Below are 19,130 nucleotides of genomic sequence, written 5' to 3'. Positions count from 1 at the left end.
TCCACTTGTCCCTCAAATACCATCTATAGCTATGTTTTTCGATCTAGAATCCAATCAAGGACCACACGTTGCATTTTGATATATCACTTTAGTCTCTTTTAATCTAGAAAATGTCTTTTTTGGTTGTTTATTTTTCATGACATAGATTTTTCCAAAGAGTTAAGGCCAGTGATTTTATAGAATGTGCCATATTCTGGATATGTGTGATGGCTTCCTCATGATTAAATTTAGGTTACATTTTGGCATGAAGCCTACATAAATAATTTGTATACCATTTATTGCATTATATTAGGAGGCCCATAATTTCAAACTGTCCCACTGATGGTGATTCTGAAATTTATATCTTAGGGTGGTGACTACCATATCTTTCTATTACTCCTTTTATAATTAAAAATAATGTATGAGGAGCTTCCCTAAGATGGCTGAGTAGGAAGACCCTGAACTCGCCTCCTCCCATAGGCACACCAAAATTAGAACTGCTTACAGAGCAAATATCTAGGAGGATGACCTGAAGACTAGCAGAAAAGATTTTCCACAACTGAAGATATAAAGAAGGAGCCACACTGAGGAGGGGCAGAGATGTGGTATAGGCAGGATACACAACCTCAGGTTGATGACCCACAAACAAGAAAGATACTGCAACTGCAGAGGTCCTCCTCAAGGAGTGAGGAGTCCAAGCCCCACCTTGTGTTCCTCAGCCTAGAGGTTCTGAACCAGGAAGGCGAGTCCCCAGAAAGTTTGGCTTTGAAAACTACCAGGGCTTACATTTGGGAGAGCTGGAGGGCTGTAGGAAAGAGGAACTCCACTCTTACTGGGCGCATGCAAAATCTAACACCCTCAGGGTCCCAGTGCAGAGGCAGTAGTTTGAAAGGAGCCTGGGTTAGACCCACCTGATGGTCTTAGAGAGCCTCCCAGAGAGGCAGGAGGCAACTGTCTGTCTGGGGACAGAGACACTGGCAGCAGCCATTTTGGGGAGCTTGTTCTACTGTGATGAGACTGGCACTAGGAACTGCCATTTTGGAATCCTCCCTCCAGCCTATTAATGCTGGAGGCTAGCACTGCCTACCAGCATGCCCACAGTAGTCAGCCCACCACAACAGAAGAGTGCCCATGGCCCACATAGAGGGCACTCTTAGATCATATAGCCTGGTGATCAGAAGGGAGCATGGTGTTGGGCCCCATAGCACATCTCCTACGTAAAGCTACTTCTCCAAGATTGGGAGATACAAGTGACCTACCTAATACATAGAAATAAGCAGAGAGAATTAGGCAAAATTAGGAGACAAAGGAATATTTTCCAAACAAAGGAACAAGACAAAACCTCAAAAAAAGAACTAAACAAAGTGGAGATAAGCAATCTACCTGATAAAGAATTCAAGGTATTATCATAAAGATGCTTACTGCACTTGGGAGAAGAATGGATGAACACAGTGAGAATTTCAACAAAGACTTAGAAAATATAAAAGAATGAAACAGAGTTGAATAATAAAATACAATAACTAGAATAAAAAATACATTAGAATCAACAATAGATTAGATGATAAAGAAAAATGGATCAGCAATCTGAAAGACAGAGTAGTGCAAATCACCCAAGCTGAACAGAAAAAGAGAAAAAAATAATTTAAAAAAATGAGGATAGTTTAAGGGACAATCAAGTGTACTAACATTTGCATTAAAGGGGTACAAGAAGGAAAAGAGAGAGGGAAGGGGGCAGGTAACTTATTTGAAGAAATAAGTTAGCTGAAAATTCCCCTAACCTGAGGAAGGAAACAGGAAAGAAACAGGTCCAGGAATCACAAAGAGTCCCAAACAACATGAACCCAAAGAAATTCACAGCAAGACACATTATAAATAAAATGGCAGAAAATAAAGGTAAAGGGAGAATCTTAAAAGCAACAAGAGAAGCTACTAGTTACATACAATGGAACTCCCATAAGGTTATGAGCTGCCTTTTCAGCACAAACTTTGCGGGCCAGAAGGGAGTGGCATGATATATTCAAAGTGCTGAAAGAAAAAAACCTACAACCAAGAATACTTGGCAAGATTATCATTCAGAATTGAAGGAGAGATAAAGAGTTTTACAGACAAGCAAAGATAAAAGAGTTCAGCACTACTAAACTGGCTTTACAAGAAATGTTAAAGGGACTGCTCTAAGTCGAAAAGAAAAGGCCACAACTAGAAATATGAAAATTATGAAAGGAAAAATCTCATTGGTATAGGCAAACACACACTAAAGGTAGTGGATCAACAGTCTATAAAGCTACTATGAATCTTAAAAGACAGAAGTAGTAAAATTATCTATATCTAAAATAATTACTTAAGTGAATCACAAAATAAAAAGATGTAAAATATGACATCCAAAACATCAAATGTTGGAGAGGATTAAAAATGTAGTGCTTTTAGAACGCACTTGAACTTAAGCAATATCAACTTAAAATAGACTACAGTGTACAAAGGTTGTAGGTATATGAACCTTGTGGTAACCACAAACAAAAACCCTATACAGATACAAAAAAATTAAAAGGAATAAAGACAGAACACTAAAGAAAGCAATCAAATCACAAGGAAAGAGAATAAGAGAAGAAAAAAGAAATAGAGAGGAACTACAAATACAACTACAAAACAATTAACAAAATGGCAGTAAGTACGTACCTATCAATAATTACTTTAAATGTAAGTGGACTCTATGCTCCAGTCAGAAGACTTAGGGTGGCTGAATAGAGAAAAGAACAAGACCCATATACATGCTGCCTACAAGAGACTCAATTCACATATAAAAACACACACAGACTGAAAGTGAAGGGATGGCAAAAGGTATTCAATGAAAATGGAAATGAAAAGAAAGTTGGGGTAGTAATACAAATGTGAGACAAAATAGACTTTAATACAAAGGCTGTAACTAGAGACAGGAAAGGACATTACATAATGATAAAGAAATCAACCCAACAAGAAGATATAATTGTGAATATATATGCACCCAACATAGGAGCACCTAAATACATAAAGCAAATATTAACATAAAGGGAGAAATTTTTAGTAATACAATAATAGTAGAGGACTTTAACACCCCACTTACATCAATGGATAGATCATCCAGACAGAAAATAAGGAAACACTGGCCTTAAGTGACATATTAGACCAGATAAACTTAAATGATATATATAGAACACTCCATCCAAAAGCAGCAGAATACACATTCTTTTCAAGTGCACATGGAACATTCTCCAGGCTAGGCCACAAAACAAGTCTCACTAAATTTAACAAAATTGAAATCATATCAAGCATCTTTTCTGACCACAGTGCTGTGAGACGAGAAATCAACTGCTAGGAGAAAGCTGCAAAAAACACAAGCTTGTGGAGGCTAAATAATATGCTACTAAACAACCAGTGGGTCACTGAAGAAATAAAAGAGGAAATAAAAAATACCTGACAAATGAAAATTGAAACACAGTGATCTAAAAACTATGGGACTCAGCAAAAGCAGTTCTAAGAGGGAAGTTTGTAGTGATACACACCTATCTCAGGAAATTTAAAAAATCTCAAACAATCTAACCTTACACTTAATGGAAATAATAAAGAAGAACAAACAAAACACAAAGTTAGTAGAAGGAAAGAAGTAATAAAGATATGAGCAGAAATTAATGAAGTAGAGACTTTAAAAAAAAGAAAAAAAATCAATGAAACTAAGAGCTGGTTCTTTGAAAAGATAAACAAAATTAATAAACCTTTATCCAGACTTATCAAGAAAAAAAAGAGAGATGGCCCAAAGAAATAAAATCAGAAATGAAAGAGGAGAAGTAACAACAGACACCACAGAAATACAAAGAATTATAAGATACTATTATGAACAAATATACACCAATGAATTGGACAACCTAGAAGAAATGGATAAATTCCTAGAAATGTACAATCTTCCAAGACTGAACTAGGAAGAAATAGAAAATATGAACAGACCAATTACCAGTAATGGAATTGAATCAGTAATTCAAAAAAAAAAAAAAACTCCCAATAAACAAAAGTCTAGGACCAGGAGATTTTCAGGTGAATTCTACCAAACATTTAAAGAAGAGTTGACAGCTATCCTTCTCAAAAATCTGAAGAGGAAGGAATGCTTCTGAACTTATTTTATGAGGCCAGCATCACCAAAACCTGATACCAAAACCAGACAAAGACACCACAGAAAAAGAAAACTACCTGCCAATATCACTGATGAACATAGATGTAAAACTTCTCAACAAGATATTAGCAATTTGAATTCAGCAAGACATTAAAAGGATCATACACCATGATCAAGTGGAATTTATCCCAGTGATGCAAGGATGGTTCAATGTCTGGAAATCAATCAATGTGATATACCACATAAACAGATTGAAGAATAAAAGTCATATGATCATCTCAATAGATGCAGGAAAAGCTTTTGACAAAATTCAACATCCATTTATGATAAAAAGTTTCAACAAAGTGGCTATAGAGGGAACATACCTCAACACAATTAAGGCCATCTGTAGCAAACCCACAGCCAGCATCATCCACAATGGTGAAAAGCTGAAGTCATTTCTTCTACAATCAGGAACAAGACAAGGATACCCACTCTCACCACTTTTATTCAACATAGTTTTGAAAGTCCTAGCCAGGTCAGTCAGACAAGAAAAAGAAATAATAGGAATCCAAATTGGAAAGGAACAGGTAAAACTGTCACTGTTTACAGATGACATGATACTATATATAGAAAGCCCTCAAGACACCACCAAAAACTATTAGAACTAATAAATGAATTCATTAAAGTTGCAAGATACAAAATTAATATATGGAAGTCTTGCATTTCTATACACTAGAGATGGACTAACAGATTAAGAAAACAATCCCATGTATAATTGCATAAAAAAGAATAAAATACGTAGGAATAATTCTAACTAAGGAGGTGTAAAAGACCTGCACTTGGGAAACTATAAGACATTGATGAAAGAAATTGAAGATGACACTAACAGATGGAAAGATATACTGTGCTCATGGATTGGAAGAATTAGTATTGTTAAAATGACCATACTACCCAAAGCGATCTACAGATTCAGTGCAATCCCTATCAAAATACCAATGGCATTTTCTACAGGACTAGAACAAATAATTTTAAAATTCGTATGGAAATAATTTTAAAATTTGTATCCAAAAGACCCTGGATAGCCAAAGCAATCTTGAGAAAAAAGAACAAATCTAGAAGTATCATGCTCCCTGTTTTCAAACTAAACTACAAAGCTAAAGTAATCAAAACAGTATGGTACTGAAACAAAACCAGACACAGATCAATGGAACAGTATAGAGAGCCCAGAAATAAACCCACACTTACATGGTCAATTAATCTACATTGAAGAAGGTAAGAATATACAATGGGGAAGAGACAACCTCTTTAATAAATTGTATTGGGAAAACTGGACCAGTTTCTCACACTGTATATCAATACAAAAATAAACTCAAAATGAATCAAAGAATTAAACGTAAGGCCTGAAATCATGAAACTCCTGGAAAAAAACATAAGCAGTACACTCTTTGATATTGATCTTAGCATCTGTCTCTTCGAGCTAGGGAAACAAAAGCAAAAGTAAGCAAATGGGACTACCTCAAACTAAAAATCCATTGCAGAGCAAAGGATACCATCAACAAAATGAAAAAGCAGCCTACTGAATGGGAGAAGATAATTTGCAAATGATATATCAGATAATGGGTTACTATTCTAAACATACAAAAAAACTCATACAATTCAGCATCATAAAAACAACCCAATTAACAAATAGGCAGAGGACCTGAATAAACATTTTTCCGAAGAAGATATACAGTTGGCCAACAGACACGTGAAAAGATGCTCAACATCACTAATCATCAGGTAATTGCAAATCAAAACTACAATGAGGTACCACCTCACACCTGTCAGAATGGCTATCATCAAAAAGACAGCATATAACAAGTGTTGGTGAGGATGTGTACCAAAGGGAATCCTCGTGCACTGTTAGTGGGAGTGTAATTTGGTACAGCCACTATGGAGAACAGTATGGAGGTTCCTCAAAAAATTAAAACTACAACTACTGTACAATCCACCAATTTCAGTTCTGGGTATTTACCCAAAGAAAACAAAAACAGTCATTTGAAGAGATATATGTAACCCAGTATTCATTGTAGCATCATATACAATAGTCAAGATATGGGAGCAACCTAAGTGTTCATCAATAGATGAATGGATAAAGAAGATGTTATATATACATGTACACACACACACACAATGGAATATTACTCAGCCATATAAAACCCCAAATCTTGCCATTTGTGACAATGTGGATGGATCTAGAGGGTATCATGCTAAGTGGAATAAGTCAGATAGAGAAAGACAAATATTGTATCTCACTTATATGTGGAATCTAAAAAACAAAACAAACAAAATGAGAACAGCTTCATTGATACAGAGAACAAATGGGTGTTTGCCAGAGGAGAGTGGAGTGGTGGGTTGGGTGAAATAGATGAAGGGGATTAAGAGGTGCAAGCTTCCAATTATAAAATAAATAAGCCAGAGGATGTAATATACAGCATAAGGAATATGGTATACAATATTGTAATAACTTTGTATGGGGAAAGTTGGATACTAGAATTATTGTGATCATTCCGTAATGGATGTAAATGTTCAATCACGGGCTTCCCTGGTGGCGCAGTGGTTGAGAATCTGCCTGCCAATGCAGGGGACACGGGTTCGAGCCCTGGTCTGGGAAGATCCCACATGCTGCGGAGCAGCTGGGCCCGTGAGCCACAACTACTGAGCCTGCGCGTCTGGAGCCTGTGCATCTGGAGCCTGTGCTCCGCAACAAGAGAGGCCGCGATAGTGAGAGGCCCGTGCACAGCGATGAAGAGTGGCCCCTGCTCACCGCAACTAGAGAAAGCCCTTGCACAGAAACGAAGACCCAACACAGCTAAAAATAAATTAATAAATTTATTTTAAAAAAAAAAGTTCAATCACTATGTAGTTCACCTGAAACTAACATAAAATTGTACATCAACTGTATTTCCGTTTTAAAAAAGGAAAAAATTATCTATATGGTCAGATCATGTGAATATCCTGTTCCCCAGCAATCTTTTTTTTTTTTTTTTAATATTTATTTATTTATGGCTGTGTTGGGTCTTCGTTTTCTGTGCGAGGGCTTTCTCTAGTTGCGGCAAGCGGGGGCCACTCTTCATCGCAGTGCGCGGGCCTCTCACTATCGCGGCCTCTCTTGTTGCGGAGCACAGGCTCCAGACGCGCATGCTCAGTAATTGTGGCTCACGGGCCCAGTTGCTCCACGGCATGTGGGATCCTCCCAGACCAGGGCTCGAACCCGCGTCCCCTGCACCGGCAGGCAGACTCTCAACCACTGCGCCACCAGGGAAGCCCCCCAGCAATCTTTTAATGTTTTTTCGGCTGCACCATGCAGCATACAAGATCTTAGTTCCCCGACCAGACATTGAACCCAGGCCCTGGCAGTGAAAGTGCCAAGTCCTAACCACTGGACCGCCAGAGAATTCCCCACAACGATCTTTTACTCAGTGTTTTATCATCCACTGATGATCTGTCCCTGAATCATTAATACATTGATGGTTACAAAATGGTGATTTTTCTAATTTTATCATTTCCTTTACATAATATTTTCTCACATATTTCTGAAAAGAAGAGTTTTCTTTCCTTTTCACTCTTTTTGGCTTTCCTCCTCCTTTGTCCTCTGAAAGTATTGTATGGACTCATGAATTTTTAAAAATTTACTATTCAGTGTGTTATAATAAATTACCATAATTATTATTTTGACCCTTAAATTATTCTATACAGTAAGTCCTCTACATACGAACGAGTTCCGTTCCAAGAGCGCATTCTTAAGTCCAATTTGTTCATAAGTCCAACAGAGTTAGCCTAGGTACCAACTAACACAATCAGCTATATAGTACTGTACTATAAGAGGTTTATAATACTTTTCAGACAGATAATATATAAAAAACAAACACAAAAAACATGTTTAATCTCACAGTACAGTACCTTGAAAAGTACAGTAGTACAGTACAACAGCTGGCATACAGGGGCTGGCATCGAGTGAACAGGCAAGAAGAGTTACTGACTGGAGGAGGGAGAAGAGGTAGGAGATGGTAGAGCTGAAGGATCGTCAGCAATAGGAGATGGAGGGCAAGCTGCAATTTCACTCACGTCTGACGTTGATGGCACAGGTTCTGGTTCCTTGCTGGAATCAATTCTATCTACCTTCTTGAAAAAATGATCCAGTGATGTCTGGGTAGTAGCATTTTTTTTTCTCATCATAGATGGCACAGTAGCAATGGATTGCATTTTGAACAGCTGCTGCCACCTTTGTGTACGTGTACTGTTCTACATTTGGGTCTTGTGCCTCAAAAACTAACAGTGCCTCCTCAAATAAAGAAAATCCCCTTGCCATTTCCTGCATCATGAATCTCTTTGGCTCTTCAGTTACTTCTTCCTCTTGTCTCTCTTCATCCTTTCTCTGGGCCTCCAATCCTAGAGCTTCTTAGCAGTACCAGCTACATCACTGTTGCTTTTACGCTTGCCTCCTGACGTCCTGGGCTTGAAATAAAGATACTGTACTACAGTACTGTATACAGTAATTTACAGTAAAGTACACAAAAGCAAAATCACTTGTAGAGGATGCACGCACATGACAATGTATGCCAGACACGTGAACTAATTTATGGGATTGGACATGCAAACGCACGTTCACATCTTTGAAAGTTCTCAACTTGAAGGTTCATATGTAGGGGACTTACTGTATTTGTCTAGTGGGAGTCCCTTAAACTGGCTGTGTGCCCTCTTACATACCTTCATTTGTTTTTGAACACTTTCTTGTTTTGTGGGAGAACAGGATATTCCAGATTTGCCTTGTACTTTCTCTGCCCCTAGACCTGGGCTCAGCTATTTCTGCAAGGAGCTCCTGTTCCTTTTAGTGCAGAAACCAAGATCTGATTGCAAGACCTGATCGTTGCTACTGAAGTGTTACTGCTTCTAGGTCCTTTTAAAGGACAGAGCTAGGAAATATATTTTTGGAAAAGTCATCACTTTATCCAGATACCCTCAATTCATATCCAGTGTCACAGAGGTTATCCTTACCTTCCCCCATTTTATATTTGTATCTCTCTCTCAAGAGAGCCCTGCTTTCCAACAGCACCAGAGTACTTACTCATTAGCTCTATCCTTCAGTTGATATTACAACACCAGTGTTACACCACAAGCAAGCCTACTAAGGAAACTTAAGGATTTCTTTGCAATTTATTTTTTATTCTTAGACTGCATCTCACTAAGGATATATACTCAGAATACTGTGTTTAAAAGTTACTGGGTTGGCCAAAAAGTTCATTTGGGTTTTTCCATTAACATCTTATGGAAAAACCCAAACGAACTTTTTGGCCAACCCAATACTTGAATTCTTTCTTTTTGACATACAGTTAGGATCATTTGTTTCTGGTTTATTCCGTTTGAAGGTTTTCTTTTTCATCCTTTTTGAAGTGTCATTCCCATTTCTATCCCATTTACCCCGTTCCCACCCATCCTCTAGAGGATGAGAGTGGGGCTTTTAATATAGGTTTGAATTCTGAGTCATGTAAATGTTTTTCATAAAATTAAACTAAAAAGAATGTTAATAAATGATGACTTTGTATGCTTAATAATGTTCTTTGCCTTATGTCTAATATTAGTGTTCCTACACTTGCTTTCTTTTGCTTGCTTTTCAGTTTGTCTCATTGTCTTTTTCTACCCCTTTAACTTCAGCCTGTGTGTGCTTATGTTGTAGGTGATATCTTATGTGTACAGTTTTAGAATCTGATGTTTATCTAGGCAACTTTGTGATTACTTATGTATTTGAATTATTTTCTGCTATCTTATATTTTGTCTTCTTCTCCCTCTCCTTCTCTCTTTTTTTCTTTTGCCTTCTATTGTAGTGATTGTTATTTTTACCTCATTTTTTCTTTCTAATTATTTGGAAGTGATACATTCTGTATCTCTCCTTTTAATGGTCATTTTTAATGGACATTCTTGTCATCCTGTTAGTTTTTTGTTTTTTCTTTTTTATAAATTTATTTTATTTATTTCTATTTTTGGCTGTGTTGTGTCTTTGTTGCTGCACACAGGCATTCTCTAGTTGTGGTGAGTGGGGGCTACCCTTCCTTGCAGTGTGCGGGCTTCTCATTACGGTGGCTTCTCCTGTTGCAGAGCGCGGGCTCTAGAGCACAGGCTCAGTAGTTGTGGCACACGGGCTTAGATGTTCCGCAGCATGTGGGATCTTCCCGGACCAGGGCTCGAACCCGTGTCCCCTGCATTGGCAGGCAGATTCTTAACCACTATGCCACCAGGGAAGCCCCATCCTGTTAGTTTTGTGTTGAGTATTCAGTCAAATAAACCCATACCACTTTTCCACATGAACTACCAAAATGGGTTTATTGAATCATCTACTTTCATATTTATATGTTTTAACTCAAGCAAAGAAGACTATGTGTTTATTTTTTTCAAATTTTATAATCTCAGTTTGAGAAGTAGTCTCGGTCATGCAGTATAAACAAAGGTTGACAGAAAACTGGACTCAACACAACCTTTTCTTTATAGTCTGCCAGCCCTCAGCCATCACCCCTGCCCCCGGCCCAGAATCTAAGCACTATTAAGGCCAGGAATATTATTTTGATTACTGTTCTGTCCATTATGTCTAGAAAAGTATCTATGCATTAGCTCACCCTTAATAGATATATTAGTTGAATGTATAAGGTAGAAATACTTAGTCTGGAGAAGAAGGAATGGGGTAATGGTGGGATGGAGGGTAGGAGACATTACGTAACCTTTTAGTTTGAAGGACTTGCGTGTTGAACAGTAATTCTACTTGTTTAGTATGGCCCTGAGGGTTGAGGTGAACACTACTACAGGGAAACAGAGAGCTGTATACTATCAGGATTGTGTGGAGGGGGGTAAGTAGCTTCATTGTCAAGTCCCAGTTATTTCAGGAGAGTTTTGTTAGAGGTAACCTGGACGGGTTTAAATAGTCCTTAATTGCTCTGAGAGTCTATGCTAAGTAGGTGGAATACATTGCCATACTTAATTTGCAGTCAGATTTAGGCACACAGGTTAAGTTTCATTTTTCATCTTAGACTTGTAGATGATCTTAACTCTACTAATAAAGTGATCATTTAACAGCACAACACTCTGAGTGGCCATTCACAGCAATCAATCACTCTGTGTGCCTCCCCAGTAATCCCAAATGTTCTGGTGTTTTCAGTTTTCTGTTTGGGCAAATTAGAAAGGCAATAAGCAGGTAGATCAGTTGTAGGGTTCTCATATTTATCTTTTCTATAGCAAAGCAAACTGGGAAAAACAGACTGCATATTTTCTCTGAATTTTGTCTCTGAGTTTTCATTTGATTACAGAATTATCTTAGTTTGATTTAGATATTTACTGGGAGTGATACACAAATGGGGACAAGTTAAATGTAGTTTTATTAGCACCTGGAAATCTAAATTAGTGCCTTGAATGCTCCTTATAATAAAAATCTCTTCTTTTTCTCTTAGGGCTGCTGCTCAGAGTAAATTAGGTCACTACACAGATGCAGTAAAGGATTGTGAAAGAGCAATAGCGATTGATTCAAAGTACAGCAAGGCCTATGGGAGAATGGGGTAAGTTTTGGGAGAACGTTCAAAGTAGTACCAAGTAGTATCAGATAAGCTGTTCTTAATGGCTTGGTTTTGAATTTCCTGCTTCATATTGTACCCTCTGAACTAAAAAGAAGATAAATATAACATTTAGGTAGGAAATGACTGCAGTTTCTGACTGGGGAGAGAGATGATTAGTGTACGATGAGTGGTTGGTTTTGGAGAAAATCATAACAACCATACTGAATAGACCTACTTCATATTCAAGGCTACAAATCTCAAGTAAGCACTCAGTATTTTGGCAGATAATGCTACTACAGTTCCTTCTGGATTCACCTTAGTACTCTCTAAGTTGACTGTTTCACACCTACTCTTTTCAAATTTCCACTGTACATTCCATGGTGACTCTCAACTTTTTACTCAATTGAAAAATAGAATGTATTTAGAAGAAAAGTGATTCATCTTCTTGCTTGCAGATCCACCAGTCTACTTACACTTGTATCTACACAGATTGCCTTTTTTCTGTTAAAATGGAAGGGTTCTTATCTAAGACTACTGCATTCATTCATGCTTGAGATCTCATTCCTTTGTACCTTCTCCAGGACTTTACACTTGTAATCATCTCCTTTATCTTCTACAACACCAGCTTTCCTATCTCTAACAGTGCTAATGACTGCATGTGAAAAGATCATAAAAAGTCATCTGTTAGAACCATCTTTTACACAGCTACATCATTCCTTAGTTCCTCTTTCTCTGCAAAGACCCTAATAGTTGTCTGTACTTGCCGTCTCGTCTTCACCGTCTCTTATTCTCTCTTCAGCTCACTCCAGTAGGACATTTGTCTGTATCACTCTGTTGAGAACTCTATTCAAAGTCACCAGTTGTCTATATTTTTCCAAGGTCAGTATTCAGTTCTGTATCCTCACCCTCCCGCATCTTTTAGTATTTGGCATGATTAACCTTTTTTTTTTTTCGGCAGTGAGGCTTGAGGGATCTTAGTTCCCCAAACAGGGATTGAACCTGGGCCATGGCAATGAAAGCGCCAAGTCCTAATCACTGGACTGCCAGGAAATTCTCTTGATTAGCTTCTTTTTGAAATACTTCATTCTCTAGGCTTCTGTGACACCACACTTTGTGGTTTTCCTTCTATTTCACTGGATGCTCTTTTCCAGTCTCTCTTACTAGTTCTTCCTCCTCTGCCACCTCTAAATAATGGTGTGCTTCAGGGCTCTTTCCTCTGCTGCTGCTGTTCCTCTGTTTATATTCTCTCTTTGATTTCATCCTGTCCCATGCTTTTAAATTCCGTCTACAGTCAATACTCTGTATTAATGAATACTGTATTTACGATTCACCTACTTGCTAAAATTTTTTTTGTTATCTCCAAATCTGTACTCAGTATGCTTTGTGGTCATCTACAGAGTGGTGAAAAACTTGAGTCATCTGATGTACAAGATCTCAGCTGAGGTCAGATAAGGCAATGCTCTACCTTTTTGTTTCAGCTCTCATGCTGTAAAATGAATGTCCTTTTCACAGTCTATTTAGTGCTATATTTTTTGCATTTATGTGCCTTTTGTTGTTGGTTTCTCTGTTTACAGTGGCCTGCAAACATAGGCTGAAGTGTTGTCTATTGTTTTTGCATGCAAGAAGGCTGCAATGTGCCTCACCAAGAAGATACATGCGTTAGATAAGTTTTGTTCAGGCATGAGTTAGTACACAATCAGTGCTATGTATTAAATAAGGTTTCTTTAAACAGAAACATACATAAATCAAGGTTATGTACTGATTGGTTGATGAAAATGTTGTTGACCAGAGGCTCACAGGAACACAACTTTTATTTCCCCTAGAAGCAATTGTTCCATATTTGCTAATTTAGTATTTGCAGTGACCTTTTAGAGCATAATTACTGTGGATAAAGAGAATCAACTGTATATGTTGATGGATCTCTTAAGTTACATGTCTGAACTCCATACTCATATATTCAGCTATTTTTCATTTCCACCTAGATGTTTAATAGGCATTTTAAACTTAACATGTCCCAAACAGAACCCTTGTTCTCTTCTTAAATCTTTCTCACCTCAGTAAATATACTGTCATTCTACCTACCCAGTGCTCTAGTCAAAAGTCTAGGAATCATCCTTCATTCTTATTACACCTGACACATCTAATCTATCAGCAAGTCCTACGAATTCTAGTTTCCACATATAACTTGAATTCAAGTATTGAGTGCTCTCTTGCTTGCAACTGTAGTCCAAATTACCATCTCTTACCTAGGCTGCTGCAATAGCTTCTTAACTGGTCTCCCTGCCTTCACTTCACTCTCCCCAGAGAAGCCAGAGTGAGCTTTAGTCTAAAGCATAAATCAGATCATGTCATTCTGTTGCAACCAGAGTAAAATCCAGACTCCAAACCATGGTCCTGTAATATTCCCTGACGTCATCTCTTCCCACACTTTGTTTTCTGTGCTCCCTCCTCAACCTTTGTCCTGTTCCTTAAGCATACCAAGCTTGCAACATTCTCAGGGCCTTGGTGCTTATTGTTGCTTCTATTTAGAATGTCTCTCCTTTAATTTTCATATGACTGCTTTCTTCTCATTGTTCAAGTCCTTTCAATATGGCTGCCTTTGAGCAGCTCCCCTATTCATTCTCTTTAAGATTACTGTTTTTTTATTTGCATGTTTATTGCTTATCCTCCCCTGTAGAATGAAACTTTCTTAAACTCAAGAACTTTTCCTTTTTCACTGAGGAATCTAAAATAGTGCCTGGTACATAGTAGCATTCCAGTAAATATGTATTGACTTAATTAAGTGAGAACTCTGATGAAGTACCTTTCATGGTTGACTGGTAGAAAACTAATTAGGTTCTGAGATTTTTTTCTATGATTAGGCATTATATTTTATCTAGATCAGAAGTCTGTGAGATAAGTTGGCCAAGAAAGAATTGGAGTAATTTGTTAAAAATAAACTTAGGAAAAAAAACACTCTATACTATCTCTCCATATATACCATTATTGTTTAGTTCTGAAGTGATTTTCCAAAAAATAAATTCTAACTAGGTGGAGGAAAACATTAAATTTAGTAACTAACTCTGTGACCTGTGCTTGGGATAATGTGTTATTGAGGTGTAAAGGTTCCCAATTTAGTTAGTTGTTTAACAATTTAGTTAGTTGTTAACAACTAACATGTCTTATTCAGGAGTAGTTAGCTGATACCCCACAGCCTACTTTTATTTTTTATTTTTTATGGTAAACTGATATTTATTGTGTCTCAATGTCTCTGCTAAGAAGGAAGAAAGAAAGTGGGACATAGTGAAGGGCAAATCTAGTTCAGAGTTCTTTAAACGGTTTTAGCATCATGGAGTTATATGACCACAGAATTGTTAGTCAGCTCACATCTTTATGGAGCTTAATCATTCATAAAGCAAATTACTTCACATATTAGGCTTAAAAATGGAAGGGTATGTAAGGTTCATTTCTAATCATTAAGTTCTTTTTAAAAAAATTATTAAAGTATAGTTGATTTACAGTGTTGTGTTAGTTTCAGGTGTACAACAAAGTGATTCAGTTATGTATACATACATATCTATTTTTTTCAGATTCTTTTCCCTTTCTAATCATTAAGTTCTTGATTCATGTAGGACAGCCGAGGTTGTCACCAAGGAGAATGGAGAGAGTCCAGACTTACAGAATCTTGGAATTAGAAGGAAGTGGTACCCCTGTGAGCCATAGTACGGTTGACCCTTGAACACTGTGGGTATTAGGGGCGCCGACCCTCCGCGCTCAAAAATCTGTGTATAACTTACAGTCAACCCTTTGTACCCGCAGTTCCTCCACATCTGTGGTTCCCCTGTATCTGCAGATTTAACCAATCTCAGATCGTGTAGTACTTCTATATTTACTATTGAAAAAACTCCATGTATAAGTGGACCCATGCTGTTCAAGCCCTTGTTGTTCAGGGGTCAACTGTACAATGAATAAATTAAGTGTAATCTGGATTCAAATTGAATACAAGATAGATGTTTGACTACATTCGTGGTGTCCTGATGTTCTTTAATCATATATCTTACACTGTATTCTTTTCAGGCTGGCCCTCACTGCCATGAATAAATTTGAAGAAGCAGTTACAAGTTATCAGAAGGCATTAGATCTTGATCCTGAAAATGATTCCTATAAGTCAAATCTGAAAATAGCAGAACAGAAGTTAAGAGAGGTATCTAGTCCTGTAAGTTACTAATGCCAAATGAGTGAAATATTTTGTCATTCACAATTTATTGTAATCAAATTGTAGTGTTTAGAGTAATTTTTATATATAATTGTTTTACAGACAGGAACTGGATTGAGTTTTGACATGGCCAGCTTAATAAATAATCCAGCCTTCATTAGTATGGTGAGTATATTTCCTTTTCTGCTTTGCTGGCTCTATTTTCCGTTAGAACTATATAGTTCCAAACTTTTTAGAAACAAGTAAGAGAGCTTTTGTGATGGCTGTGGTAGGAGAGTGGTGATATAAAGCTATGGCTGAGGTTTTAACCTGCCCCTGTACTGCTTTGTGAAAAAGCCATGGGTGGACTTCAGGAAGCCCATGGATTCCCTGGAATTGTAGATGAAAATTTGTGTACATGTGGATACATGCATTTTTCTAGGGAGAGAACCATATTTTTCATCAGATTGGCAAAGGGGTCTGCAAATCTACAAAAGGTTAAAAACCACCCTCTTACATGAAAGTGACCCTAGGAAAGTCTAGTAATCAGACTTCTAATAGGATTTTGGCTATTGTGGTTTCCTAAGCTCTTTTGGCTTTATTGGTCTGATAGTAGGAAGTAAACTGCTGTCAATATCCTTAGTTTATAGTGTTTGTAATCTCTTTATCCTTGCGATATATTTTTAATACCATTTTTTCCTAGTACCTCCTTTTTTACATTCCCACTCACTTTGTATAGCACACTAAAACTCTACAAAATGTTAGTATATACATGGTTTAGCTTTCACTCCTCTGCTTAAAAAAAAAAAGAAATCCTTGTTAAAGATCCCTAAATATTTACTGCCTTTAATGGGAGATGCCATTTTTCAATTCTAGGCAGCAAGTTTAATGCAGAATCCTCAAGTTCAACAGCTGTAAGTATATAGAAAGAGCATATTACGTTTCTCCCTTCCACTTGCCAGGCTCCTGATTTGAGCACAGTAGCTCCAAAATGATAAAACTGGCCCAAATGCCAGTCAGTTGGAACTTAAAGCCACACCCAATTGGCCTAACCTACACAATGTGGGTATATCTACCTGCTTTTCCTTGCCGGTATCCTACTTATTAAGAATATATGCCAATTCTTTTTAAGTGCTTTGACTCAGAAAAGAATAATAGACCATCAGTACTAGGGGTTATTTAGGTTTATGAGATTGGGTTTCCACTTGATATGCATAATGATTTCTGGGTTCTTATTGTTAAGGGTAGGCAAAGATGCCAAAAACTGACTGACTGGGGCTTCCCTGGTGGTGCAGTGGTTGAGAATCTGCCTGCCAATGCAGGGGACACGGGTTCGAGCCCTGGTCTGGGAAGATCCCACATGCCGTGGAGCAACTGGGCCCGTGAGCCACACTTACTGAGCCTGTGCGTCTGGAGCCTGTGCTCCGCAACAAGAGAGGCCGCGATAGTGAGAGGCCCACGCACCGCGATGAAGAGTGGCCTCCACTTGCCGCAATTAGAGAAAGCCCTCGCACAGAAACGAAGACCCAACACAGCCATAAATAAATAAATTAAAATAAAAAAAAATTAAAAGAACAAAACAAAAAACTGACTGACTCCACACAGAATTGCCTTTTTTTAAAAAAAAATTTAGTTTTGGCTGTGTTGGGTCTTCATTGCTACGCGCGGGCTTTCTCTAGTTGTGGTGAGCAGGGGCCTTCTTTGCGGTGCACAGGCTTCTCATTGTGGTGGCTTCTCTTGTCGCAGAGCACGGGCTCTAGGCACACGGGCTTCAGTAGTTGCAGCACGCGGGCTCAGTAGTTGCGGCCCGCGGGCCTTAGAGCACGCGGGCTTCAGTAGTTGTGGCACATGGGCTCAGTAGTTGCAGTGCGTGGGCTCTAGGGTGTGCGGGCTTCAATAGTTGTGGCTTGTGGGCTCTAGAGCACAGGCTCAGTAGTTGTGGCACACGGGCTTAGATTCTCCCCGGCATGTGGGATCTTCCCAGACCAGGGCTCGAACCAGTGTCTCCTGCATTGGCAGGCAGATTCTTAACCACTGTGCCACCAGGGAAGTCCTGCCTTTTTTTTAAAAATTAACATTCTAAAAATACCAATCAGTGAACCAATTTTTAAAAATACACTAATTTATTCCAGCAAAAAATATATATATATATGCCACTTTGAGTGATATATCTCTTGCCTACTCTAGAATGTCAGGAATGATGACAAATGCTATTGGGGGACCTGCTGCTGGAGTTGGGGGCCTAACTGACCTGTCTAGCCTCATCCAAGCGTAAGTGTTATTTAAAATAGAAATAGTAAAAAAGTATTTGATATTTTACAGTTTGTCTCTAAGGTAAGGGGACCAAGGCTTTCTTTTTAAATTTGTATCTTTTACTGTTAGTATCAGTTACCTCATTAGTTATTAAATTTAAAAGTGGTTCATAAATTGAAAATTTCAGACTGAAGGGCAGGAATCCAGAAGATCTGGATCCAAGAAAAACTTTTTCAGGAGACTTGAATAGCTACTCAAGGATATATGTGAATGTCAAATATCAACTTAAAGTAGGTATGAATTTAGGTACGCGTACATATTTAAAAATCATATATTGCATATATTAGTGTTCAGACAACTTAGGCAGCTGTTTTATTCAAACTCTGCAGTGCACTTCATTGCTAAAGGAACTCGTTTCATCTTCTCATTACTTGAACACATTACCTCCACCTCCATCCAAGTTGCTGAAACTCTGTGCTTTTTGAATCTGTGTGATGCTGTCACTGGAAATATTATATGAAGCAACAAGTGTTATTTTCTGTTTGTGATCACAGCTATGTAAACTCACTTGCAATATGGCATTTTTAGAGTGATCTTTAAGTGGCATGATTATAGTGATACCTAACACTTCCAGTTGGGAGGCACACACTCAGGAATTTGGATTAAATTTCTTTGCCTTTCTAAAAATCAGTTCTGTTGGGTGACTTCATAAGCATCCCAAAATGGGTATGACACCTGTTATATGAGAGACTAAGACTTGAGTACAAGAACAAATACCCTGCATTATATTTGTGCACATACAATAAAAACATACTTTTTAGCCCTTTACTTATCTGTGGTTAAGCACTGGGTGGGGGTTGGATTTCACTCAATTCAGGAACTCACTTTTTAGCTTGGGTGTTTCATTTCTCATGAAGAACACTGCACTGTAGTAATACTATATGGAGGCACTGGTAAACTTGCAGATACTAAAGTCATGAATCTAAAACTTGCTTTAATAGAAAAAGTTCCCTTTGGGTAGTACCCA

At 37.9% G+C, this 19,130-nt stretch overlaps 1 protein-coding gene across 2 annotated transcripts in view; it reads left to right on the top strand.

The window, feature by feature from the left end:
- Positions 1 to 19,130, top strand: part of SGTB (small glutamine rich tetratricopeptide repeat containing beta) — a 48,516-nt gene that overhangs the window by 26,403 nt on the left and 2,983 nt on the right. Inside the window, exons 6-10 of one of the 2 annotated variants that reach the window (XM_036848598.1) lie at positions 11,575 to 11,679; positions 15,733 to 15,859; positions 15,974 to 16,036; positions 16,727 to 16,764; positions 18,038 to 18,121. In XM_036848598.1, coding sequence (XP_036704493.1) covers positions 11,575 to 11,679; positions 15,733 to 15,859; positions 15,974 to 16,036; positions 16,727 to 16,764; positions 18,038 to 18,121 — 417 coding nt within the window. Of the gene's footprint in view, positions 1 to 11,574; positions 11,680 to 15,732; positions 15,872 to 15,973; positions 16,037 to 16,726; positions 16,765 to 18,037; positions 18,122 to 19,130 lie in introns of both variants that reach the window. The other variant, XM_036848597.1, reaches the window with a different exon arrangement.

Source organism: Balaenoptera musculus, chromosome 3 (genome assembly GCF_009873245.2).
Source record: "Balaenoptera musculus isolate JJ_BM4_2016_0621 chromosome 3, mBalMus1.pri.v3, whole genome shotgun sequence".
Lineage (NCBI taxonomy): Eukaryota > Metazoa > Chordata > Mammalia > Artiodactyla > Balaenopteridae > Balaenoptera > Balaenoptera musculus.
Note: the sequence above shows the minus strand (reverse complement) of the source record. Positions and strands in the feature narration are given on the sequence as shown.